The sequence below is a fragment of the Nomascus leucogenys genome, chromosome 17, assembly GCF_006542625.1.
Source record: "Nomascus leucogenys isolate Asia chromosome 17, Asia_NLE_v1, whole genome shotgun sequence".
NCBI lineage: Eukaryota > Metazoa > Chordata > Mammalia > Primates > Hylobatidae > Nomascus > Nomascus leucogenys.
In genome coordinates, this window is record NC_044397.1 from 88,085,122 (window position 1) to 88,106,432 (window position 21,311).

Sequence of the window (21,311 nt, forward strand, 5' to 3'; positions counted from 1 at the left end):
TGGGGGTAAGGGAGGAACTGCTATTTGAGCAGAAACTTGAATAATTTCCTGGCTAATAGAGGACTTGAGATAATAATAATATTAACTAAGCTTTCTGGAAGATGTCGTGTGGTCAGAACCTGCACTAAGCAGTTTACCTATGTGATTCTGAATCCTCGTGTTAGTTCCTGAGGTAGGAGCTCAGACCTCATTTTGTAGAGGAAGCCCAGAGACGGTAAGTGACTTGCCCAAGGCTGCACAGCCAGTGAGTAACAGCTGAGATTCAAATCAACTCTATGTGACTCTACATTCCATGCTCTAAAATCATGCCCATGGCCGGGCGTGGTGGCTCACACCTGTAATCCCAGCACTTTGGGAGGCTGAGGTGGGTAGGTCACTTGAGGCCAGGAGTTCGAGACCAGTCTGGCCAACATGGTGAACCCCGTCTCTACTAAAAGTACAAAAATTAGCCGGGCATGGTAGTGCGAGACTGTAATCCCAGCTACTCAGGAGGCCGAGGCAGGAGAATCGCTTGAACCCGGGAGGCAGAGGTTGCACTGAGCTGAGATCCTGTTACTGCACTCCAGCCTGGGCGACAGAGCAAGACTTTGTATCAACAAAAATAAAAAAGAAAAGAAAAGAAAACCATGCTATCCAACTTCTCCATTTTATAGACAGATAAACTGGGACCTAGAAAGGAGAAGGATTCTCTAGGACTGAAGTCCATACAACAGTATCTTCCAAACCTTCTCCAGTAGCAGCCAGCATTTGCATAGTGCCTACTATGTGGCAGTTCTAAATGCTTCCGACGTGCTCTTTAATTTTTAAAATTTTAAGGCTGGACACAGTGGCTCACGCCTGTAATCCTAGCACTCTGGGAGGCCAAGGTGGGTGAATCACTTGAGATCAGGAATTCGAGAACAGCCTGGCCAATGTGGTGAAACCCTGTCTCTACTAAAAAAAAAAAAAAAAAAAAAAAATTAGCCAGATGTGGTGGTGATGCCTGTAATCCCAGCTACTCGGGAGGCTGAGACACAAGAATCACTTGAAAAAAAAAAAATCACTTGAACCCGGGAGGCAGAGGTTGCAGTGAGCCAAGAATGCACCACTGTACTCCAGCCTGGGTGACAGAGCAAGACTCCATCTCAAAAAATAGAAAATAGGCCGGGCGTGGTGGCTCACGCCTGTAATCCCAGCACTTTAGGAGGCCGAGGTGCGTGGATCACGAGGTCAGGAGATCGAGACTAGCCTGACTAACATGGTAAAACCCTGTCTCTACTAAAAATACAAAAAAAAAAAAAAAATAGCCAGGTGTGGTGGTGTGTGCCTGTAATCCCAGCTACGCGGGAGGCTGAGGCAGGAGAATCACTTGAACCCCGGAGGCAGAGGTTGCAGTGAGCCGAGATTGTGCCACTGCACCCTAGCCTGGGTGACAGAGCGAGACTCCGTCTCAAAAAAATAAAAATAAATAAAATAAAATTTTAAATAAAAGTATCTTAGCCCAACAAGGTAGGCATTGTTATTGTGCCCATTTTACAGATGAAGAAACCAAGGCACAAAAGGTGAAGTAATAGGCTTATGGCCACACAACTAGCAAGTTGCAGAGCCAGGATTTGAACAGAGGCAGTGAACCCAGAGCTCCAGCCACAGCCGCCCAGGACTCCATCTCCCCCTACAGCCCAGGAGCCTCTGGAGGGTCCAAAGTCTAACTCTGTCTTTGGGTCCCCAGGTTCATCCAGCACAGATGCCTAAGAAGGATTTAACCAGTTCAAGTGACTTGAGGTTGGCCCTGCCGGTGACCTAGAGCGTGTCCCTTCCTCTCTGCCAGCCTCAGTATCCCTATCTGCCAGGTTGGGGGGACCTTGGCACCCTACTGGCTTCACAGATCCCATGAGATAAGGGGTGCAGGAAAACTACCTTACAAGGGGTAAAGGTCTGGCTGCCAGGAGCCACTCCCTGAGAACAGAGGAGGACAGATCTAGCAGCGGAACAGGTTCGCGTCTATAAATCCCCAGCCAGAGACCAGCGCGGGCAGCCCTGGGTGGGACACCTGGCTGCAGCTGCCTTCCTTTGCTGTGTGATTCTAAGGCTCACTGGCGGCCTCTGGGCTTCCCCTTGTCCTGTCTATGGAATGATGGGAGGTTGGTTTCGATTCCTCCACGATTCTGTCAAGGGCTGAGCTTTCCTGGGGAGGTGCAAAGGGGCTTCCCTGAGGACCCAACATTACTGTACCTCCTCCCTCAGGAAGCAGGGGTGAATCTGGGATTTCGGGTGGTCACTGTGGGAGGACAGGGCTGGGGTACAGAGCAAGAGGCTGCCTGGGTTCAGATCAGCCTCTTTGCATCTTTTTGTTGTTGTTTGTTTTTGAGACAGTCTCACTCTGTTGTCCAGGCTGGAGTGCAGTGACGCGATCTCAGCTCACTGCAACCTCTGCCTCCTGAGTTCAAGTGATTCTCCTGCCTCAGCCTCCCAAGTAGCTGGGATTACAGGTGCCCACCACGATACCCAGCTAATTTTTGTATTTTTAGTAGAGACGGGGTTTTGCCATGTTGGCCAGGCTGGTCTCAAACTCCTGACCTCAAGTGATCTGCCCACCTCAGCCTCCCAAAGTGCTGGGATTACAGGCGTGAGCCACCAGGCCTGGCCACCTCTTTGTATCTTTAAACACCAGCCAGTGACCTCCAGGACCCTGGGGTGGACTTCAGGGAGGGAACACACCCCAATTTGTTTGGAAATTTGGGGATCCACTTTTTCCTGGTGATAAGACCCCTTTCTAATGGGTTCCCAAAAAGACTTCATAATCCCTGGTCTAAATGTTTTTCGGGAGGCATTTGGCTTAGTTGGAGGATACCCTGATGCTGGGACCCCAACATTAGAGGTTGAAAGGATGGTAGCCCAGAGGAGAAGATGAGGTTTGGGGTTTAGTGCCCCAGCAAGTCAGAGCCCAGGGTTTCCCAGGACGGAGGAAGACGGAAGGGTCACAGGAGGGACAGGGTTGGGGAATCTGTCTTAAAAGATAAAAAGTTGTGACCACTTTCTGGACCTTACCTTTCTCTTTCTCTTCCTTCCACAGATGAATTGGGTGAGTATCACAAGGCAGGTTTGCGGGGAGGCTGAGGGACCCAAGTGCCTGCAGAAGGGGGTCTTGGCCTTCCTTGTTCAGTGGGGGTGGGGGAGAGGTGTCACTGTGTGACTTCCAGGGTTGTGGAGGGATTTGAACGAAGTCATGCTCTTAAGGTACTTAGCAGTGCTTGACACTTGGAAAACAGCACACCAGAAGCTGTGTGGCTCACGCCTGTAATCCTGGCACTTTGGGAGGCAGAGGCAGGAGGACTGCTTGAGGCCAGGAGTTCAGGACTAGCCTGGGTAACGTAGTGAGACCCCCATCTCTACATAAAATTTTTAAAAATTTGCCGGGCATGGTGGTGCGCACCTGTAGTCTCAGCTGCTCAGGAGGCTGAAGTGGGAGGATCACCTGAGCCTGGGAGGTCGCCTGGGAGGTCGCCTGGGAGGTCGAGGCTGCAGTGAGCTATGATTGCACCACTGCACTGCAGCCTGGGCGGCAGAGCAAGACCTTGTCTCAAAAAGAAAACCAATTAAAATAAAATAATGTTATTAATCCCCTAGTGAGTACAGACAGACGCTGTTCTAGGCCCTGGGGATTTAGCCATGAACAAAACTTAAGTCCCTGCCCTCACAGAGCTGATAGCCCGGTGTGGGAGACAGAGGAAAATGATAGATGAACAAGATAATGTTAGCCTGGGCTAAGAGCTGTGAAAGAAATAAACAGGACAAGGGAGAGATGGCCTGGAGAAGCCACATTAGGTTAGGCTTTTCTGAAGAGATAACATACGAGCTGAGACCAGGAGGTGAAGCAGCCAGCATGGGTTGAATGGGAGACCGTGTGGAACAGGCAGTGGAAGAGCAAGTTCTTTCTTACTTATTTATTTAAGTTATTTTTTGAGACAGAGCCTCACTCTGTTGCCCAGGCTGGAGTGCAGTGGTGCTATCTCAGCTCACTGCAACCTCCACCTCCCAGGTTCAAGCAATTCTCCTGCCTCAGCCTCCCAAGTAGCTGGGAGTACAGGCGTGCACCACCATGCCTGGCTAATTTTTGTATTTATTTATCTATTTATTTAGAGATGGAATTTCGCTCTTGTTGCCCAGGCTGGAGTGCAATGGCATGATCTTGGCTCACTGCAACCTCCACCTCCCGGGTTTAAGTGATTCTCCTGCCTCTGCCTCCCAAGTAGCTGGGACTACAGGCACACATCACCGTGCCCAATTTTTATATTTTTAGTAGAGATGGGGTTTCACCATGTTGGCCAGGCAGGTCTCAAACTCCTGACCTCAGGTGATCCGCCTGCCTTGGCCTCCCAAAGTGCTGGGATTACAGGCGTGAGCCACCATGCCCAGCCTATTTATTTATTTATTATTATTTGTTTTTTTTTGAGACTGAGTCTTGCTCTGTCGCGCAGGCTGGAGTGCAGTGATGCAATCTCGGCTCACTGCAACCTCCACCTCACGGTTTCAAGCGATTCTCCTGCTTCAGCCTCCTGAGTCGCTGGGACTACAGGCGCGTGCCACCATGCCTGGCTAATTTTTTGTATTTTTAGTAGAGACAGGTTTTCACTGTGTTAGCCAGGATGGTCTTGATCTCCTGACCTCGTGATCCGCCTGCCTCGGCCTCCCAAAATGCTGGGATTACAGGCATGAACCACCGTGCCCAGCCTATTATTTATTTATTTAGGGACGGAGTCTCGCTCTGTCGCCCAGGCTGGAGTGCAGTGGCACAATCTTGGCTTACTGCAATGTCCGCCTCCTGGGTTCAAGCTGTTCTCCTGCCTCAGCCTCCCGAGTAGCTGGGATTACAGACGTGGGAGACCAGGCGGGCTAATTTTTGTAGAGACGGGGTTTCACTATGTTGGCCAGGCTGGTCTCGAACTCCTGACCTCAATTGATTCACCCACCTCGGCCTCCCAAGGTGCTGGGATTACAGGCGTGAGCCACGGCACCTGGCCTCCCTGACTCTGTGTGTGTGTGTGTGTGTGTGTGTGTGTGTGTGTGTGTGTGTGTGTGAGATAAATGGGATGGAAAACGTCTCGGGGGTAATCAAGCCTTTTTTTTTTTTAATTTTTGAAAGAATCGGCGTCACCACCCGTTTTTTCTTCTCCCGCAGAGATCATCGACGAGTACATCAAGGAGAACGGCTTCGGCCTGGACGGGGGACAGCCAGGCCCGGGCGAGGGGCTGCCACGCCTGGTGTCTCGCGGGGCGGCCTCCCTGAGCACGGTCACCCTGGGCCCCGTGGCGCCCCCAGCCACGCCGCCGCCTTGGAGCTGCCCCCTGGGCCGACTGGTGCCCCCAGCGCCGGGCCCGGGCCCGCAGCCGCACCTGGTCATCACGGAGCAGCCCAAGCAGCGCGGCATGCGCTTCCGCTACGAGTGCGAGGGCCGCTCGGCCGGCAGCATCCTTGGGGAGAGCAGCACCGAGGCCAGCAAGACGCTGCCCGCCATCGAGGTGGGCCCGGCGAGCGGCCCCGGGCGGGTGGGACTGGGGCTTCCCCTGCACCCCGGAGCCATCCACAGGCATTTATACGTTTATTTGATGGTGGCTATTATTGTTGTTGTTATTGTTGGACTAGATATTAATTATACTATCACCTGGCCTGGAATCCAAAAGGTTCAGAAAAAAGGAGGGGTCGGACATTTGGCTGGGCATGGTGACTCGCGCCTCTAATCCCAGTACTTTGGGAGGCCGAGGCGGGCGGATCCCTTGACGTCAGGAGTTCGAGACCAGCCTGGCCAACATGGTGAAACCCCATCTGTCCTAAAAGTACACAAATTAGCCGAGTGTGGTGGCAGAATCCCAGCTATTTAGGAGGCCAAGGTGGGAGGATCAGCTGAGCCCAGGGAGATGCAGGCTGCTGTGAGCTGAGATTGCACCACTGCATAGCAGTCTGGGTAACAGAGTGAGACTTTGTCTCAAAAAAAAAAAAAAAAATGAAGGCGGGTGGTGGTGCGGTGGCTCAGGCTTGTAATTCTAGCACTTTGGGAGGTCGAGGCGAGTGGATCACTTGAGCTCAGGAGTTCTAGATGAGCCTGGGCAAGATGGCAAAACACCATCTCTACAAAAAATACAAAAATTAGCCAGGTGTGGTGGCACATGGCTGTAGTCCTAGCTACATGGCAGGGCTGAGGTGGGAGGATCGCTTGAGCCTAGGAGGTCAAGGCTACAGTGAGCCAAGATAGCACCACTGCACTCCAGCCTGGGCAACAGAGCAAGACCCTGCCTCAATTAAAAAACAAACAAATATATATAACACTGGAGGCCGGGCGCGGTGGCTCACACTTGTAATCCCAGCACTTTCGGAGGCCGAGGCGGGCGGATCACGAGGTCAGGAGATCAAGACCACGGTGAAACCCCGTCTCTACTAAAAATACGAAAAATTAGCCGGGCGTGGTGGCGGGCACCTGTAGTCCCAGCTACTCGGAGAGGCTGAGGCAGGAGAATGGCGTGAACCCAGGAGGCGGAGCTTGCAGTGAACCGAGATTGCGCCACTGCACTCCAGCCTGGGCGACAGAGTGAGACTCCGTCTCAAAAAAAAAAAAAACACTGGAAGCAAAAAAAGCAAAGGTGATTACTTTTGGCAGGGTATTAATGTATTAATAAGGTACAGGTAAGTTTTATTTTTTTGAGACGGAGTCTTGCTCTGTTGCCCAGGCTAGAGTGCAGTGGTGTGATCTTGCCTCACTGCAACCTCCACCTCCCGGGTTCAAGTGATTCTCCTGCCTCAGCCTCCCGAGTAGCTGGGATTACAGGTCCACCACCACGCCTGGCTAATTTTTGTATTTCTTAGTAGAGATGGGGTTTTGCCATGTTGGCCAGGCTGGTCTCGAACCCCTGACCTCAAATGATCTGCATGCCTTGGCCTCCCAGAGTGCTGGGATTACAGGTGTGAGCCACCGTGCCTGGCCTCTTTGGTGCCTGTTAATCTGGATCTGTTCTTCAATCTGTCTTTGTGTTTCGTGAGTTGAACATTTGTGGAGAGCAGGACGGATGTTTTATAGAATGTCCCACATTCTGAGGCTGGGCGTGGTGGCTCATGCCTGTAATCCTAGCACTTTGGGAGGCTAAGGCAGGCAGATCACCTGAGGTCGGGAGTTCGAGACCACCCTGACCAACATGGAGAAACCCTGTCTCTACTGAAAATACAAAATTAGCGGGGCGTGGTGGCACATGCCTGTAATCCCAGTTACTCGGGAGGCTGAGGCAGGAGAATCACTTGAATCCGGGAGGCAGAGGCTGTGGTGAGCCAAGATCGTGCCATTGCTCTCCAGCCTGAGCGACAAGAGCAAAACTCCTTCTAAAAAAAAGAAAAAGAAAAAAAAGAATGTCCCATATTCTGCGTTTGTTGGCTGTTTCCAGATTAGGTCAGGTTATGCATTTTTGGCAGAAACACTCCAGCAGTGATGCTGTGGCCTTCTCATTGTCTCACATCAAGGGACGTGGGATGTTGTTATTGCCAATATTGGTGATGCTGAGTTGGATCCTGCAGCTAATGTGACTATCAGGTCTCTCCATGATAAAGATACAACTTTCCCTTTGTAATGAATTAGTAAGTTATCTATGGGATGATATACTGAGACGTATCATCCCATGTTTAACTGTATTCCCCAACTTCTAATTTCTAAGGCATTTTTTTTTTTTTTTTTTGGAGACAGGGTCTCTCTCTGTCACACAGGCTGGAGTAAAGTGGCACAAGCACGGCTCACTGCAGCCTCCACCTCCCAGGCTCAAGAGACCCTCCCACCTCAGCCTCCTGAGTTGCTGGGACTACAGGTGGGTGCCACCGTGCCTGGCTAATTTTTGTATTTTTTTGAAGAGTCGGTATCTCACCATGTTGTCCAGGCTGGTCTTGAACTTCCAGCCTCAAGCAATGCTCCCACTTTGGCCTCCCAAAGTGCTGGAATTACATGTGTGAGCCACCGCACCGGCCTAATTTCTAAGTCTTCCCAGGCAGTTATTCTGGCTCAGAGTTGTTTTTTTTTGTTTGTTTGTTTGTTTGTTTGTTTGTTTTTTGAGATGGGGTCTTGCCCTGTCACCCAGGCTGGAGTGCAATGGTGCAATCTCAGCTTACTGCAACCTCCGCCTCCCGGGTTCAAGCGATTCTCCTGCCTCAGCCTCCCAAGTAGCTGGGATTACAGGCATGCGCCATGACGTCAGGCTAATATTTTGTACTTTTAGTAGAGATGGGGTTTCACCATATTGGCCAGGCTGGTCTTGGACTTGTGACCCCAAGTGATCTGTCTGCCTCGGCCTCCCAAATTGCTGGGATTACAGGTGTGAGCCACCGTGCTCGGCCCCCGGAGTTGGTTTTGATTTCCAAGATTTAGAATGGTAAATGCCTAACCATAGGGAATGACCTGTCTCCAAATCTGGATTCAGGATTTTTTTTTTTTTTTTTGAGATGGAGTCTTGCTCTGTTGCCCAGGCTGGAGTGCAGCGGTGCGATCTCAGCTCACTGCAACTTCCACCTCCCAGGTTCAAGCGACTGTCCTGTCAGCCTCCCAAGTAGCTGGGATTACAGCCGTGCACCACCATGCCCAGCTAATTTTTGTATTTTTAGTAGAGACAGGGTTTCACCATGTTGGCCAGGCTGATGTCAAACTCCTACCCTCAGGTGATCCACCTGCCTCGGCCTCCCAAAGTGCTGGGATTACAGGAATGAGCCAGCACGCCTGGCTTGGATTCAGGCTTTTTTTTTTTTTTTTTTTTTTGAGACGGAGTCTCACTCTGTTGCCCAGGCTGGAGCACAGTGGCACGATCTTGGCTCACTGCAAGTTCCGCCTCTCGGGTTCACGCCATTCTCCTGCCTCAGCCTCCCGAGTAGCTGGGACCACAGGCACCCGCCACCACGCCCGGCTAATTTTTTGTATATTTAGTAGAGATGGGGGTTCACCGTGTTAGCCAGGATGGTCTCGATCTCCTGACCTCGGCCTCCCAAACTGCTGGGATTACAGGCATAACCCACCGTGCCCTGCCAAGGATTCAGGATTTTTATCCCCATCTTCAGAGTAGGAAACTGAGGTTAAAAGAGGGGCAGTTAACTGCACAGGGCACACAGCAAGTTTACTCTAGTAATTACCGCCATTTACTGAGTGCTTCCATGTACCAGGTACTTTGCATACTATGGATACCTATTTTACACATAAAGACAGTAAGACCCGAGAGGTTTATCTTATAGATGGCCAGTAGAACAGCCTGGATTTGGTGCCAGGTCTGACTTATTCTAAAGCCTAATGGGCCAGGCATGGTGGCTCACGCCTGTGATCCCAGCACCTTGGGAGACTAAGGCAGGAGGATCACTTGAGGCCAGGAGTTCAAGACCAACCCAGGTGACATGGCAAGATGCCCGTCTCTATAAAAATAAAAAAATTAGTCAGGCGTGGTGGCATGCACCTGGGGTCCCAGCACCGTGGGAGGCTGAACGGGAAGGATTGCTTGAGCCTGGGAAGTGGAGGCTGCAGTGAGCCATGGTCACACCACTGCACTCTCCAGTCTGGGTGACAGAGCAAGATGCTGTCTCAAAAAAAAAAAAATCTAAAGTCTAATGTTTTTTCCACAGTCCCAACTGACATCTCAAGGATGAAAAGCTTTCAGCCCTGGAGTCGGCATGAGTCCTGAGACTGTTGACTCTAAGCTTTTCAGAATCTCTTACTATTACAGTGAGGAACTGGTTAAATGAATGGTTTTAACCCTATCTGACCCAGTGAAATTTGTAGACAATATTATCTACCTCTATTCACAGTCACTTCCAAAGTCCATATTTTATTTTATTATTATTATTTTTTTGAGATGGAGTCTCGCTCTGTCGCCCAGGCTGAAGTGCAGTGGCATGCAACCACGGCCTCCTGAGTTCAAGCGATTCTCCTGCCTCAGCCTCCTGGGTAGCTGAGATTACAGGTACCTGCCACCAGGCCTGGCTAATTTTTGTGTTTCTAGTAGAGACGGGGTTTCACCATGTTGGCCAGGCTGGTCTCGAACTCCTGACCTCAAGTGATCTGCCTGCCTCGGCCTCCCACAGTGCTGGGATTACAGGTGTGAGCCACCGCACCTGGCCAAAACTCCATATTTTACACCAAACTGTAGTATAAAAGAGAAAGAAAAGGAAATTAATACAGCATATTTATAATCACATTTATTTCAATATGTAAATGCCCCACAGGATATATGAGGAAGGTGGCAGTTGTTTGTGCCTATATATAGGCTCCTTGTTAATGCCGTGGCCACAAATGCAGCCTGACCCAGCTGCGCAGGCTTAGTGACTTAAATGTCACACGTGCAGGGTTGCGGTTGGTGAGGGGATTTTCCAAAGTGGCGAACAACCCTTGGTCTAAACAATTAGCTTGCTGGTTGCAATCCTTCAAAATTCAGTGGGTATTACAGTTATGGGAAACTCCAGCCTGGGTGACAGAGTTAGACCTCGTCTCAAAAAAAAAAAGGAAAAACAATTATGGGAAAGAATATTATTTGTGTCAAACAGAGCAAGGGCCAGGTGTGACGCATGCCTGTTAAGCCCAGAAGTTTGGGAGACTAAGGTGGAAGGATTGCTTGAGTCTGGGAGGCGGAGGTTGAAGTGAGCCGAGATCGTGCCATTGCACTCCAGCCTGTGCGAGATCCTGTCTCAAAAACAAACAAACAAACAAACACCACTCAGCAACAATAGAGCAAGTTTCTGGGATCTGATCATTTTAAACAGGTTTCTTATTAACTCGAATCTTTGGCAGGATGTTCAGAAGGCTTGCCGGATGTGGGATGGCTGTCCGGGACTGTCCCCGGTATTATAAACTGTCCAGCATATCTGGTCGTGTCTACTTGCGGTGGGGTCCACATCACAGTGTCAACCAGCCACCCCCAAATCCCATTTTTCCCCTAGGGGGCAGTACTCCCCCACTGAGACCAATGGTTAATGGTATTTTATAGGCTTGAGCTTCAGAAGTTCAGAGCAGGCTTCAGAGGGTATTTGATGCCAGCAGGGCTGAGCCGGTGACTCAGAGATGCCAAGTGGGACTGGCCCTGTCTAACGGGGCTGTTTTTTATTTGCTGCTGCCTGCAGCTGCTGAGCAAAAATTCTGGCTTCACTTGCTATAACTTCCTTTTTTAAAAAAGAAACATGTGGGGAGGCCGAGGTGGGCGGACCACCTGAGGTCAGGAGTTCGAGGCCCTGGAGGCTGGGATCGCACCACTGCACTCCAGCCTGGGCAACAGAGAGAGAATCTGTCTAAAAAAAAAAAAAGAATTCTGGAAATCTGAAATAATGTGATGTCTTATAATTTTAATTGTGGGCTCCAAGTTTTTCCTAATCTTTTAGTTGGAAAAGAAGTTTTAGTTTTTTTCCTGTCTAGTTTTTTTTTTAAGTTTTATTGAGGTATAATTGATGTAAGAAAAATTGCACATACTTACTGTATACATTTTGATAAATTTGTTATTATTCCTTTTTTTTTTTTTGAGATGGAGTTTCGCTCTCGTTGCCCAGGCTGGAGTGCAATGGTGCGATCTCTGCCTCTCGGGTTCAAGCGATTCTCTTGCCTCAGCCTCCTGAGTTGCTAGGATTACAGGCCTGTACCATCGTGCCTGGCTAATTTTGTATTTTTAGTAGAGAGGGGGTTTTGCCGTGTTGCCCAGGCTGGTCTCGAACTCCTGGCCTCAGGTGATCCACCTGCCTCAGCCTCCCAAAGTGCTGGGATTGCAGGTGCGAACCACCGTGCCCAGCCATTTTGATTAGTTAGGATGATAAAAGAATCCAAACCTAGAGACCAGGCGCAGTGGCTCATGCCTGTAATCCCAGCACTTTGGGAGGCCGAGGCAGGCAGATCACCTGAGGTCAGGAGTTCGAGACCAGCCTGGCCAACATGGAGAAACCCCATCTATACTAAAAACACAAAAATTCTTGGCCGGGCGCGGTAGCTCACGCCTGTAATCCCAGCACTTTGGGAGACTAAGGCGGGTGGATCACGAGGTCAGGAGATGGAGACCATCCTGGCTAACATGGTGAAACCTCGTCTCTACTAAAAATACAAAAAATTAGCCGGGCATGGTGGCGGGCGCCTATAGTCCTGGCTACTCGAGAGGCTGAGGCAGGAGAATGGCATGAACCCAGGAGGTGGAGCTTGCAGTGAGCCGAGATCGCGCCACTGCACTCTAGCCTGGACAACAGGGCGAGACTCCATCTCAAAAAAGTAAAATAAAATAAAAATACAAAAATTAGCCAGGCATGGTGGCAGGCATCTGTAATCTTAGCTACTTGGAAGGTAGAGACAGGAGAATGGCTTGAGCCTGGGAGGCAGAGGTTGCAGTGAGCTGAGATTGTGCCATTGCACTCCAGCCTGGGCAACAGAGCAAGACTCCATCTCAAAAAAAATAAAAAAAGAATTTAAACCTATAGAAAAGTTAAAAATAATACACTGAGTATCTTTGAAAGGTGAGTGCCTTGCCGGGTGCGGTGGCTCAAGCCTGTAATCCCAGCACTTTGGGAGGCCGAGGCGGGCGGATCACGAGGTCAGGAGATCGAGACCATCCTGGCTAACATGGTGAAACCCCGTCTCTACTAAAAATACAAAAAATTAGCCGGGCGTGTTGGCAGGCGCCTGTAGTCCCAGCTACTTGGGAGGCTGAGGCAGGAGAATGGCATGAACCTGGGAGGCAGAGCTTGCAGTGAGCCGAGATCGCGCCACTGCACTCCAGCCTGGGGGACAGAGCAAGACTCCGTCTCAAAAAAAAAAAAAAAAGAAAGGTGAGTGCCTTTTTTTTTTTTTTAATTTTTTTTTGAGACGGAGTTTCGCTGTTGTTGCCCACCATGCCCTGCTAATTCTGTATTTTTAGTAGAGACAGGGTTTCTCCATGTTGGTCAGGCTGGTCTCGAATTCCCGACCTCAGGTGATCCACCCGCCTCAGCCTCCCAAAGTGCTGGGATTACAGGTGTGAGCCACCATGCCTGGCCGACACATTGTTTTTTTGATGAAGCATTTACAAATGAATTGTAGCCATCATGCTACTTCACCCCTAAATACTTCAGTATGTATCTCCTAATAATAAGCTCCTCTGTAGCTACAATCTCATTAATCACCTCTAGGAAAATTAGTAATCCCATCAAATCATGTAATATACAGTCCATATTTCAATTTCCCAATTGTTTCCAGAATGTGTTTTATAGTTGTTTCCTCCTCCTCAATCCAGGATCTAACCAAGGATCATGTTGCATTTGGTTGTCCTATCTCATTAGTCTCTCTCTCCTTCTCTCTTTATGTATTTATTTATTTTTTGAGAAGGAGTCTTGCTTTGTCACCCAGGCTGGAGTACAATGGCACGATCTGGGCCCACCGCAACCTCCGTCTCCAGGGTTCAAGTGATTCTCCTGCCTCAGCCTCCCGAGTAGCTGGGACTACAGGCATGCGCCACCACGCCCGGCTAATTTTGTATTTTTAGTAGAGACAGTGTTTCTCCATGTTGGTCAGGCTGGTCTCGAACTCCTGACCTCAGGTGATCCACCCACCTCGGCCTCCCAAAGTGCCGGGATTACAAGCATGAGCCACTGCGCCCAGCCCTTCTCTCCTTTTTTTAAAAAAATTAAGATATAATTGATCATATATAGTTAAGATTAAAGCTCTGAATTTTTACATATAATGTATACATATGTAGTTTACACAGTGTAACTACCTACCACCCAGGCACCCAGGTCACAATACATAATTTATTCTCTTTCTCTCTCTCTCTTTTTTTTTTTTTTTCTTTTTTGAGACAGGTTCTTTGTCACCCAGGCTGGAGTGCAGTGATGCAATCTGGGCTCATTGCAACCTCCACGTCTCAGGCTCAAGCGATCCTCCCACCTCAGCTTCCAGAGTAGCTGGGATTATAGACGCCTGTCACCACACCTGGCTAATTTTTGTATTTTTTATAGAGACGGGGTTTCACTATGTTGCCCAGGCTGGTCTTGAACTCCTGGTCTCAAGCAGTCCTCCCACCTCAACCTCCCAAAGTACTGGGATTACAGGCGTGAGCCACTGTGCCTGATCCATCATGTTGTCTTTTAACCTCAAATGTGGCACCCATCTTTTTTTTTTTTGAGACGGAGTCTCGCTCTGTCACCCAGGCTGGAGTGCAGTGGCGCGATCTCGGCTCACTGCAAGCTCTGCCTCCCGGGTTCACGCCATTCTCCTACCTCAGCCTCCCAAGTAGCTGGGACTACAGGTGCCCGCCACCACGCCTGGCTAATTTTTTGTATTTTTAGTAGAGACGGGGTTTCACCATGTTAGCCAGGATGGTCTCGATCTCCTGACCTCATGATCTGCCCACCCATCTCGGCCTCCCAAAGTGCTGGGATTACAGGCGTGAGCCACCGCGCCCGGCCATGGCACCCATCTTTATAGTCTTCCATGACACTGAAATTTTCACGTGGTGGCTCATACCTGTCATCCCAGCGCTTCAGGAGGCCAAGGCAGGCAGATCGCTTGAGTTCAGGAGTTTGAGACCAGCTTGGGCAATGTAGCCAAACCCCGTCTCTACTGAAAACACAAAAATTAGCCAGGCATGGTAGTGTGCGCCTGTATTCCCAGCTACTCAGGAGGCTGCAGCAGGAGAATCCCTGGAGCCCGGAGGCGGAGGTTGCAGTGAGCCGAGATCTCCCGCCACTGCACTGTAGCTTAGGTGATACGGCGAGACCCTGTCTCAAAAACATTTTAAAAAGGCCGGGCGCGGTGGCTCACACCTGTAATCCCAGCACTGTGGGACGCCGAGGCGGGCGGATCACGAGGTCAGGAGATCAAGACCATCCTGGCCAACACAGTGAAACCCCGTCTCTACTGAAAATACAAAAAAATTAGCTGGGCATGGTGGCGGGAGCTTGTAGTCTCAGCTACTCGGGAGGCTGAGGCAGGAGAACGGCGTGAACCCGCAGGCAGAGCTTGCAGTGAGCAGATCCAGCCTGGGCGACAGAACGAGACTCCATCTCAAAAAAAAAAAAAAAAAAAAAAGCCTGGGTGGCCTAAAAAAGCAGCCTGTAGGGCAGATATTATATGAGGCCCCCCATTTCATCAGTTGGAAGCTTCTAGTTTAGGATATCAAAGTGGCCTTTTTTTTTTTTTTTTTTTTTTTTTTTTTTTTTTTTTTTGAGACCGTCTTACTCTGTCACCCAGGCTGGAGTGGAGCGCAGTGTCAAGAACTCAGCTCACTGCATCCTCCGCCTCCCAGGTTCAGGCGATTCTCCTGCCTCAGCCTCCCGAGCAGGTGGGATTACAGGCATGCGCCACCATGCCGGGCTAATTTTTGTATTTTCAGTAGAGACGGGGTTTCACCATGTTAGCCAGGCTGGTCTGGAACTCCCGACCTCAGGTGATCCGCCCGCCTCAGCCTTCCAACGTGCTGGGATTACAGGCATGAGCCACCTTGCCCCGCCCAAAGTGGTCTTAAGCAAACACATTCCATCCTCCTGGTCGTGGGAGAAGGTTGGGGAGCTCCCAACAGAGGCCCCCCAGTGGGGAGAGGGTTGGGGAGCTGCCAAGGGAGGCCCCAAGGAGTTTGGATGGATGCAGGCATCTGTGATGGGACCCCCAAAGAGGACTTCTCTGCCCGCAGCTCCAGGATTGTGGAGGGCTGCGGGAGGTGGAGGTGACTGCCTGCCTGGTGTGGAAGGACTGGCCTCACCGAGTCCACCCCCACAGCCTCGTGGGGAAAGACTGCACTGACGGCGTCTGCAGGGTGCGGCTCCGGCCTCACGTCAGCCCCCGGCACAGGTACCCACCCCCTGACCTCCGACCTCTCATCCTTGATCATAGAGATTCTAAGCGAATGGAGATCACCCATGAAACCTTAGAGCAGAGGGCAGCTTGGGTAAACCTTCCCCACTGCCTCTCCTAGGTAGGGAAACAGGCCTGGGGACAGTGGAGGGCCTCACTTAGGCCTGCAGCCTTGCCGCACAGATATTCTCATACATTGTATCCCTATTTTGTAGAGGAAGAAACTGAGGCTGAGGCTCAGAGAGGGTAAGGAACACAGATAATTGATGACAGAGCTGGGATTTGACTGCAGACCTGACTTAACTGCAAGGTCTGTTCTTTCTCTTACTTTACAATTTATCTCTTTTTTTTTTTTGGGGGGACAGAGTTTTGCTCTTGTTGCCCAAGCTGGAGTGCAATGGTGGGATCTCAGCTCACTCCAACCTCCGCCTCCCGGATTCAAGTGATTCTCCTGCCCCAGACTCCTGAGTAGCTGAGATTACAGGCACGTGACACTACACCCAGCTAATTTTTTTGGATTTTTATTAGAAATGGGGTTTCACCATGTTGGCCAGGCTGGTCTCCAACTGCTGACCTTAGGTGACCCTCCCAGTTCGGCCTCCCAAAGTGCTGGGATTACAGGCATGAGCCACTGTGCTGGCCTTTTCTTTCTTTTTTAAAACACAAGCACTGTATAACTTTTATTTTGCATATGTCCACAAATGCTTACACAACATACAGTGGCTACATCTAAAACTTTGAGCATTTTTTCATGGTGCAAAGAGACAGAAAGGTAGTGACACACTTCACTGTGTTACACGGACTTTGGGGAGAGCCCTAAAGGCAGCACGCACTTCAGAGGTAGGGCTGAGTATTGCTCACACTCAGGTTCTGAAGATTTAATTTTAGGAATTTTTAAACTTAGTGAAAATGTCAGTTCCAAGAGCAGAGATCATGTCTCTTACGTTCCCTGCTGTATTCCGAGTGTCTGGCACAGTAACTTGCACATAGTAGGTGCTCAGGAAATACTTGTGGAATGAATGAATACTGCCATGTTATGCAATTGCAGACCCATCAGTAATGGGTGAGAGCACCTGATTCTCCACAACCTCACCAGCACCGGATATTATGAAACATTTTGATTTTTGCTATTTTGATGAGTGCCCCAAAACAAAGGCATCTTCATTTGTTGTTTAATTTGCAGTCTTTCTTCCTTCCTTCCTTCCTTCCCTTCCTCCCTCCCTCTATTCCTTCCTTCCTTCCTTCCTTCCTTCCTTCCTTCCTTCCTTCCTCCCTTCCTTCCTTCCTTCCTTCCCTCCTTCCTTCCCTCCTCACTCTGTTGCCCAGGCTGGAATGCAGTGGCATGATCTCGGCTCACTGCAAGCTCTGCCTCCTGGGTTCAACTGATTCTCCTGCCTCAGCCTCGCAAGTAGCTGGGACTACAGGTGCCTGCCACCACTCCTGGCTATTTTTTTTTGTATTTTTAGTACAGACAGGGTTTCACCGTGTTAGCCAGGATGGTCACCATCTCCTGACCTTGTGATCTGCCCGCCTCGGCCTCCCAAAGTGCTGGGATTACAGGCGTGAGCCACTGTGCCCAGCCACTTTTTTTTTTTTTTTTTTTTTTTTTTGAGACCAAGTCTCACTCTGTCACCCAGGCTGGAGTGCAATGGCTTGATCTCGGCTCACTGCAATCTCTGCCTCCTGGGTTCAAGCGATTCTCCTGCCTCAGCCTCCCAAGTAGCTGGGATTACAGGCGCCCACCACCGCACCCGGCTAATTTTTGTATTTTTGGTAGAGACGGGGTTTCACCACGTTGGTCAGACTGATTTCAAGCTTCTGACATTGTGATCCGCCCGCCTCGGCCTCCCAAAGTACTGGGATTACAGGCGTGAGCCACCGAATCCGGCCCTGAAGTTTTCTTATTTTATTTATTTATTTATTTATTTATTTATTTATTTATTTATTTATTTTGAGACGGAGTCTTGCTTTGTCGCCCAGGCTGGAGTGCAGTGGCGCGATCTCGGCTCACTGCAAGCTCTGCCTTCCAGGTTCATGCCATTCTCCTGCCTCAGCCTCCCGAGTAGCTGGGACTACGGGTGCCCACCACCATGCCCCGCTAATTTTTTTGTATTTTTAGTAGAGACGAGGTTTCATCGTGTTAGCCAGGATGGTCTCGATCTCCTGACCTCGTGATCCGCCCGTGTCGGCCTCCCAAAGTGATGGGATTACAGGCATGAGCCACCGTGCCCGGCCTGAAGTTTTCTTATTAAAGATGAAGTTGGCCAGTGTTCTCACGTGGTCAAGATAAGGCATGTTCCGGATCTTCTCAAGAATCCTTGACATGCTTATTTTTATTTTTTGAGACAGATTCTTGCTCTGTCACCAGGCTGGAGTGCAGTGGCATGATCTCAGCTCACTGCAACCTCCACCTCCCAGGCTCAAGCAATTCTCCTGCCTCAGCCTCCTGAGTAGCTGGGATTACAGGTGTGCGCCACCACACCCAGCTAATTTTTGTATTTTTAGTAGAGACAGGGTTTCACCATGCTGGCCAGGATGGTGTCAATCTCTTGACCTCGTAATCTGCCCACCTTGGCCTCCCAAAGTGCTGGGATTCTACAGATGTGAGCCACCGCATCTGGCCAAAAGGTTTATTTTATTTTTTATTGTTTGAGATGGAGTCTAACTCTGTTGCCCAGGCTGGAGTGCAGTGGCGTGATCTCGGCTCACTGAAACCTCTGCCTCCCGGGTTCAAGTGATTCTTTTGCCTCAGCCTCCCGAGTAGCTGGGATTACAGTCATGCACTACTATGCCCACTAATTTTTGTATTTTTAGTAGAGACAGGGTTTCACCATGTTGGCCATGCTGGTCTTGAACTACTGACCTCAAGTGATCCTCCTGCCTCGGCCTCCCAAAGTGCTGGGATTACAGGTGTGAGCCACTGCGCTGGCCTTCTGAGAGGTTTAAACCCCAGACCGTTTCTAATGCTGGGACCCCTGGGCCTGGGATGTCAGCCCCTGAGAGCCTGAGCCCCACAGCAGCATCTGCCAGAGCCCTCCTGCAGGTTAGGGCCACACTTGCCTGCTCACGAGCACTCCTCTCCCTCCCCTGTCACCCCCTCAGTTTTAACAACCTGGGCATCCAGTGTGTGAGGAAGAAGGAGATTGAGGCTGCCATTGAGCGGAAGATTCAACTGGGCATTGACCCCTACAACGGTGAGCACCCCCTGCCTGACCTGACCATCACGTCCTCCCAAACCCCTTGCCTTCTGTGCTCACCCTGGTCCCCTCACCACTCCAGGCCGCACCGTCTCCTCCAGCCCCATCCCTTCCCCTTTCCCCTGTACCCCAGAGAGGGTCTCCACTTCCCACCCTCAGCCTCCCCATGTCTCCCCCGACAGCTGGGTCCCTGAAGAACCATCAGGAAGTAGACATGAATGTTGTGAGGATCTGCTTCCAGGCCTCATATCGGGACCAGCAGGGACAGATGCGCCGGATGGATCCTGTGCTTTCCGAGCCCGTCTACGACAAGAGTGAGTTGAGAGTGCTGTGGCCGTTAGGATTACCCTCGGCTGCAGGTGTCAGAATGTCCCACTTACAGAGGCATGAATGGCTCAGGTGCTGTGGCTCATGCCTGTGATCCCAACACTTTGGGAGGTCGAGGTCGGAGGATTGCTTGAGCCCAGGAGTTCAAGACCAGCCTGGGCAACTTGGCAAAACCCTGTCTCTATAAAAAATTTAAAAATTAGCTGGGTGGCCAGGAACGGTGGCTCATGCCGGTAATCCCAGCACTTTGGGAGGCCAAGGCGGGCAGGTCACCTGAGAAGTCAGGAGTTTGAGGCCAGCCTGGCCAACATGCCAAAACGCTGTCTCTACTAAAAATACAAAAATTAGCTGGGCGCAGTGGCAGGCAACTATAATCCCAGCTACTCAGGAGGCTGAGGCAGAAGAATTCCTTGAACCCGGGAGGCGGAGGTTGCAGTGAGCCGCGATCGCATCACTGCGCTCCAGCCTGTGCAACGGAGTGAGATTCCATCTCAAAAAAAGAAAAAAAATTAGTTGGGCATGGTGACATGCACCTGTAGTCCCAGCTACTTTGGAGGCTGAGGTGGGAAGATTGCTTGAGCCCAGGAGGTTGAGGCTGCAGTGAGCTGTGATCATGCCACTGCAGTCCAGCCTGGGCAACAGAGCAAGTGGTGAAATCCTGTCTCTACTAAAAATGCAAAAATTAGCTGGGCATGGTGGCACACACCTGTAATCCCAGCTACCTGGGAGGCGGAGGTTGCAGTGAGCTGAGATTGCACCACTGCACTCTAGCCTGGGCAATGGAGAAGGACTCCGTCTCAAAAAACAAGAAAAAAAAAATCAAATGCAAAATGGAATCTTCTAGTGTTGTAGAATGAACACTCTGTACTATACCAGGCAGCCCAAGGGAAGAGGCAGCATAAGTAATAATCTCTCTCCCTTTCTGAGAGAGCGCATTATATTCCACAGAATCACCCTGGTAGACTTCTGCTTATTTCTCAGTGGCCAGACCTTGGTCCCATGGCCACTGCTAGTTGCAGGGTGGTCTGGGAAAGCAAGTGCTTAGATTTTTCAACCTCTATAGAGGGGTACAGGCATAGAAGAGGGGATTGGGAATAACTGGTAGGTTTTAGCCAACCCATAGTGACTGCTGTGAGCATCAAAATGGGGTATTAATTCAGTCAGGGCATTTATGGATGCAAGTGATAGAATCCCAACTTAGACAGGCGCGGTGGCTCACGCCTGTAATCCCAGCACTTTGGGAGGCCGAGGCGGGCGGATCACAAGGTCAGGAGATCGAGACCATCCTGGCTAACATGGCGAAACCCCATCTCTACTAAAAATCCAAAAAAAAAATTAGCCGGGTGTCCTGGCGGGCACCTGTAGTCCCAGCTACTCGGGAGGCTGAGGCAGGAGAATGGCGTGAACTCTGGAGGCGGAGCTTGTAGTGAGCCGAGATCACACCACTGCACTCCAGCCTGGGCAACAGAGCGAGACTCCTTCTCAAAAAAAAAAAAAAAAAAGAATCCTTACTTAAATAGGCTTAAGGGGGAAAAAAGAGAATAATTTGTTCTATTTGTTCTATTAACGAGAAAAATGCAGATGTAGCATAGTGCTTCAGGTCTGGCTGCATCCAGGACCTCAGTGATGTCATTAGAGATCTGTCTCTTTCTGTCTCTCAGCTGTTCTTCCTCCATGTTAGAATCCATGCTTATATCCTACCTGCCTGGCACCTTTCCCCTACTCCCAAAGCTGCTTTTAGCTTCTCTTACCTAATAGCTTTGCTTAAAGTCTCAGGTCTATCTCTCATTGGCCTGGTTTTGGTCATTTGCTCCTTTTTGACCAATCAGCTTTGGCCAGAGGGATGCACTGCTCTAATTGGCCAAGTCTGGGGCACGTGATCAATTACTGCTGAGCTAGGAAGTGGGCTCAGCCCTGCCCAATCCCAGTTACTAAGATGAGGGGTGGTCCCTTGAGGGAAAATTGGAGGCTGTTAAAAGAAAAGGGGCCAGGACTACTAGATGGAGAAAACAAC

The 21,311-nt window shown here is 50.2% G+C and overlaps 1 protein-coding gene across 1 annotated transcript in view; it reads left to right on the top strand.

Annotated features, from left to right (window-relative positions):
• The window catches only part of RELB (RELB proto-oncogene, NF-kB subunit), a 36,765-nt gene that overhangs the window by 5,803 nt on the left and 9,651 nt on the right, over window positions 1-21,311 (top strand). The window contains exons 3-7 of the mRNA XM_030795807.1: window positions 3,053-3,061; window positions 5,159-5,499; window positions 15,613-15,770; window positions 18,876-18,967; window positions 19,153-19,284. Of these exons, the coding sequence (XP_030651667.1) occupies window positions 3,053-3,061; window positions 5,159-5,499; window positions 15,613-15,770; window positions 18,876-18,967; window positions 19,153-19,284 (732 nt within the window). The remainder of the gene's footprint in view (window positions 1-3,052; window positions 3,062-5,158; window positions 5,500-15,612; window positions 15,771-18,875; window positions 18,968-19,152; window positions 19,285-21,311) is intronic.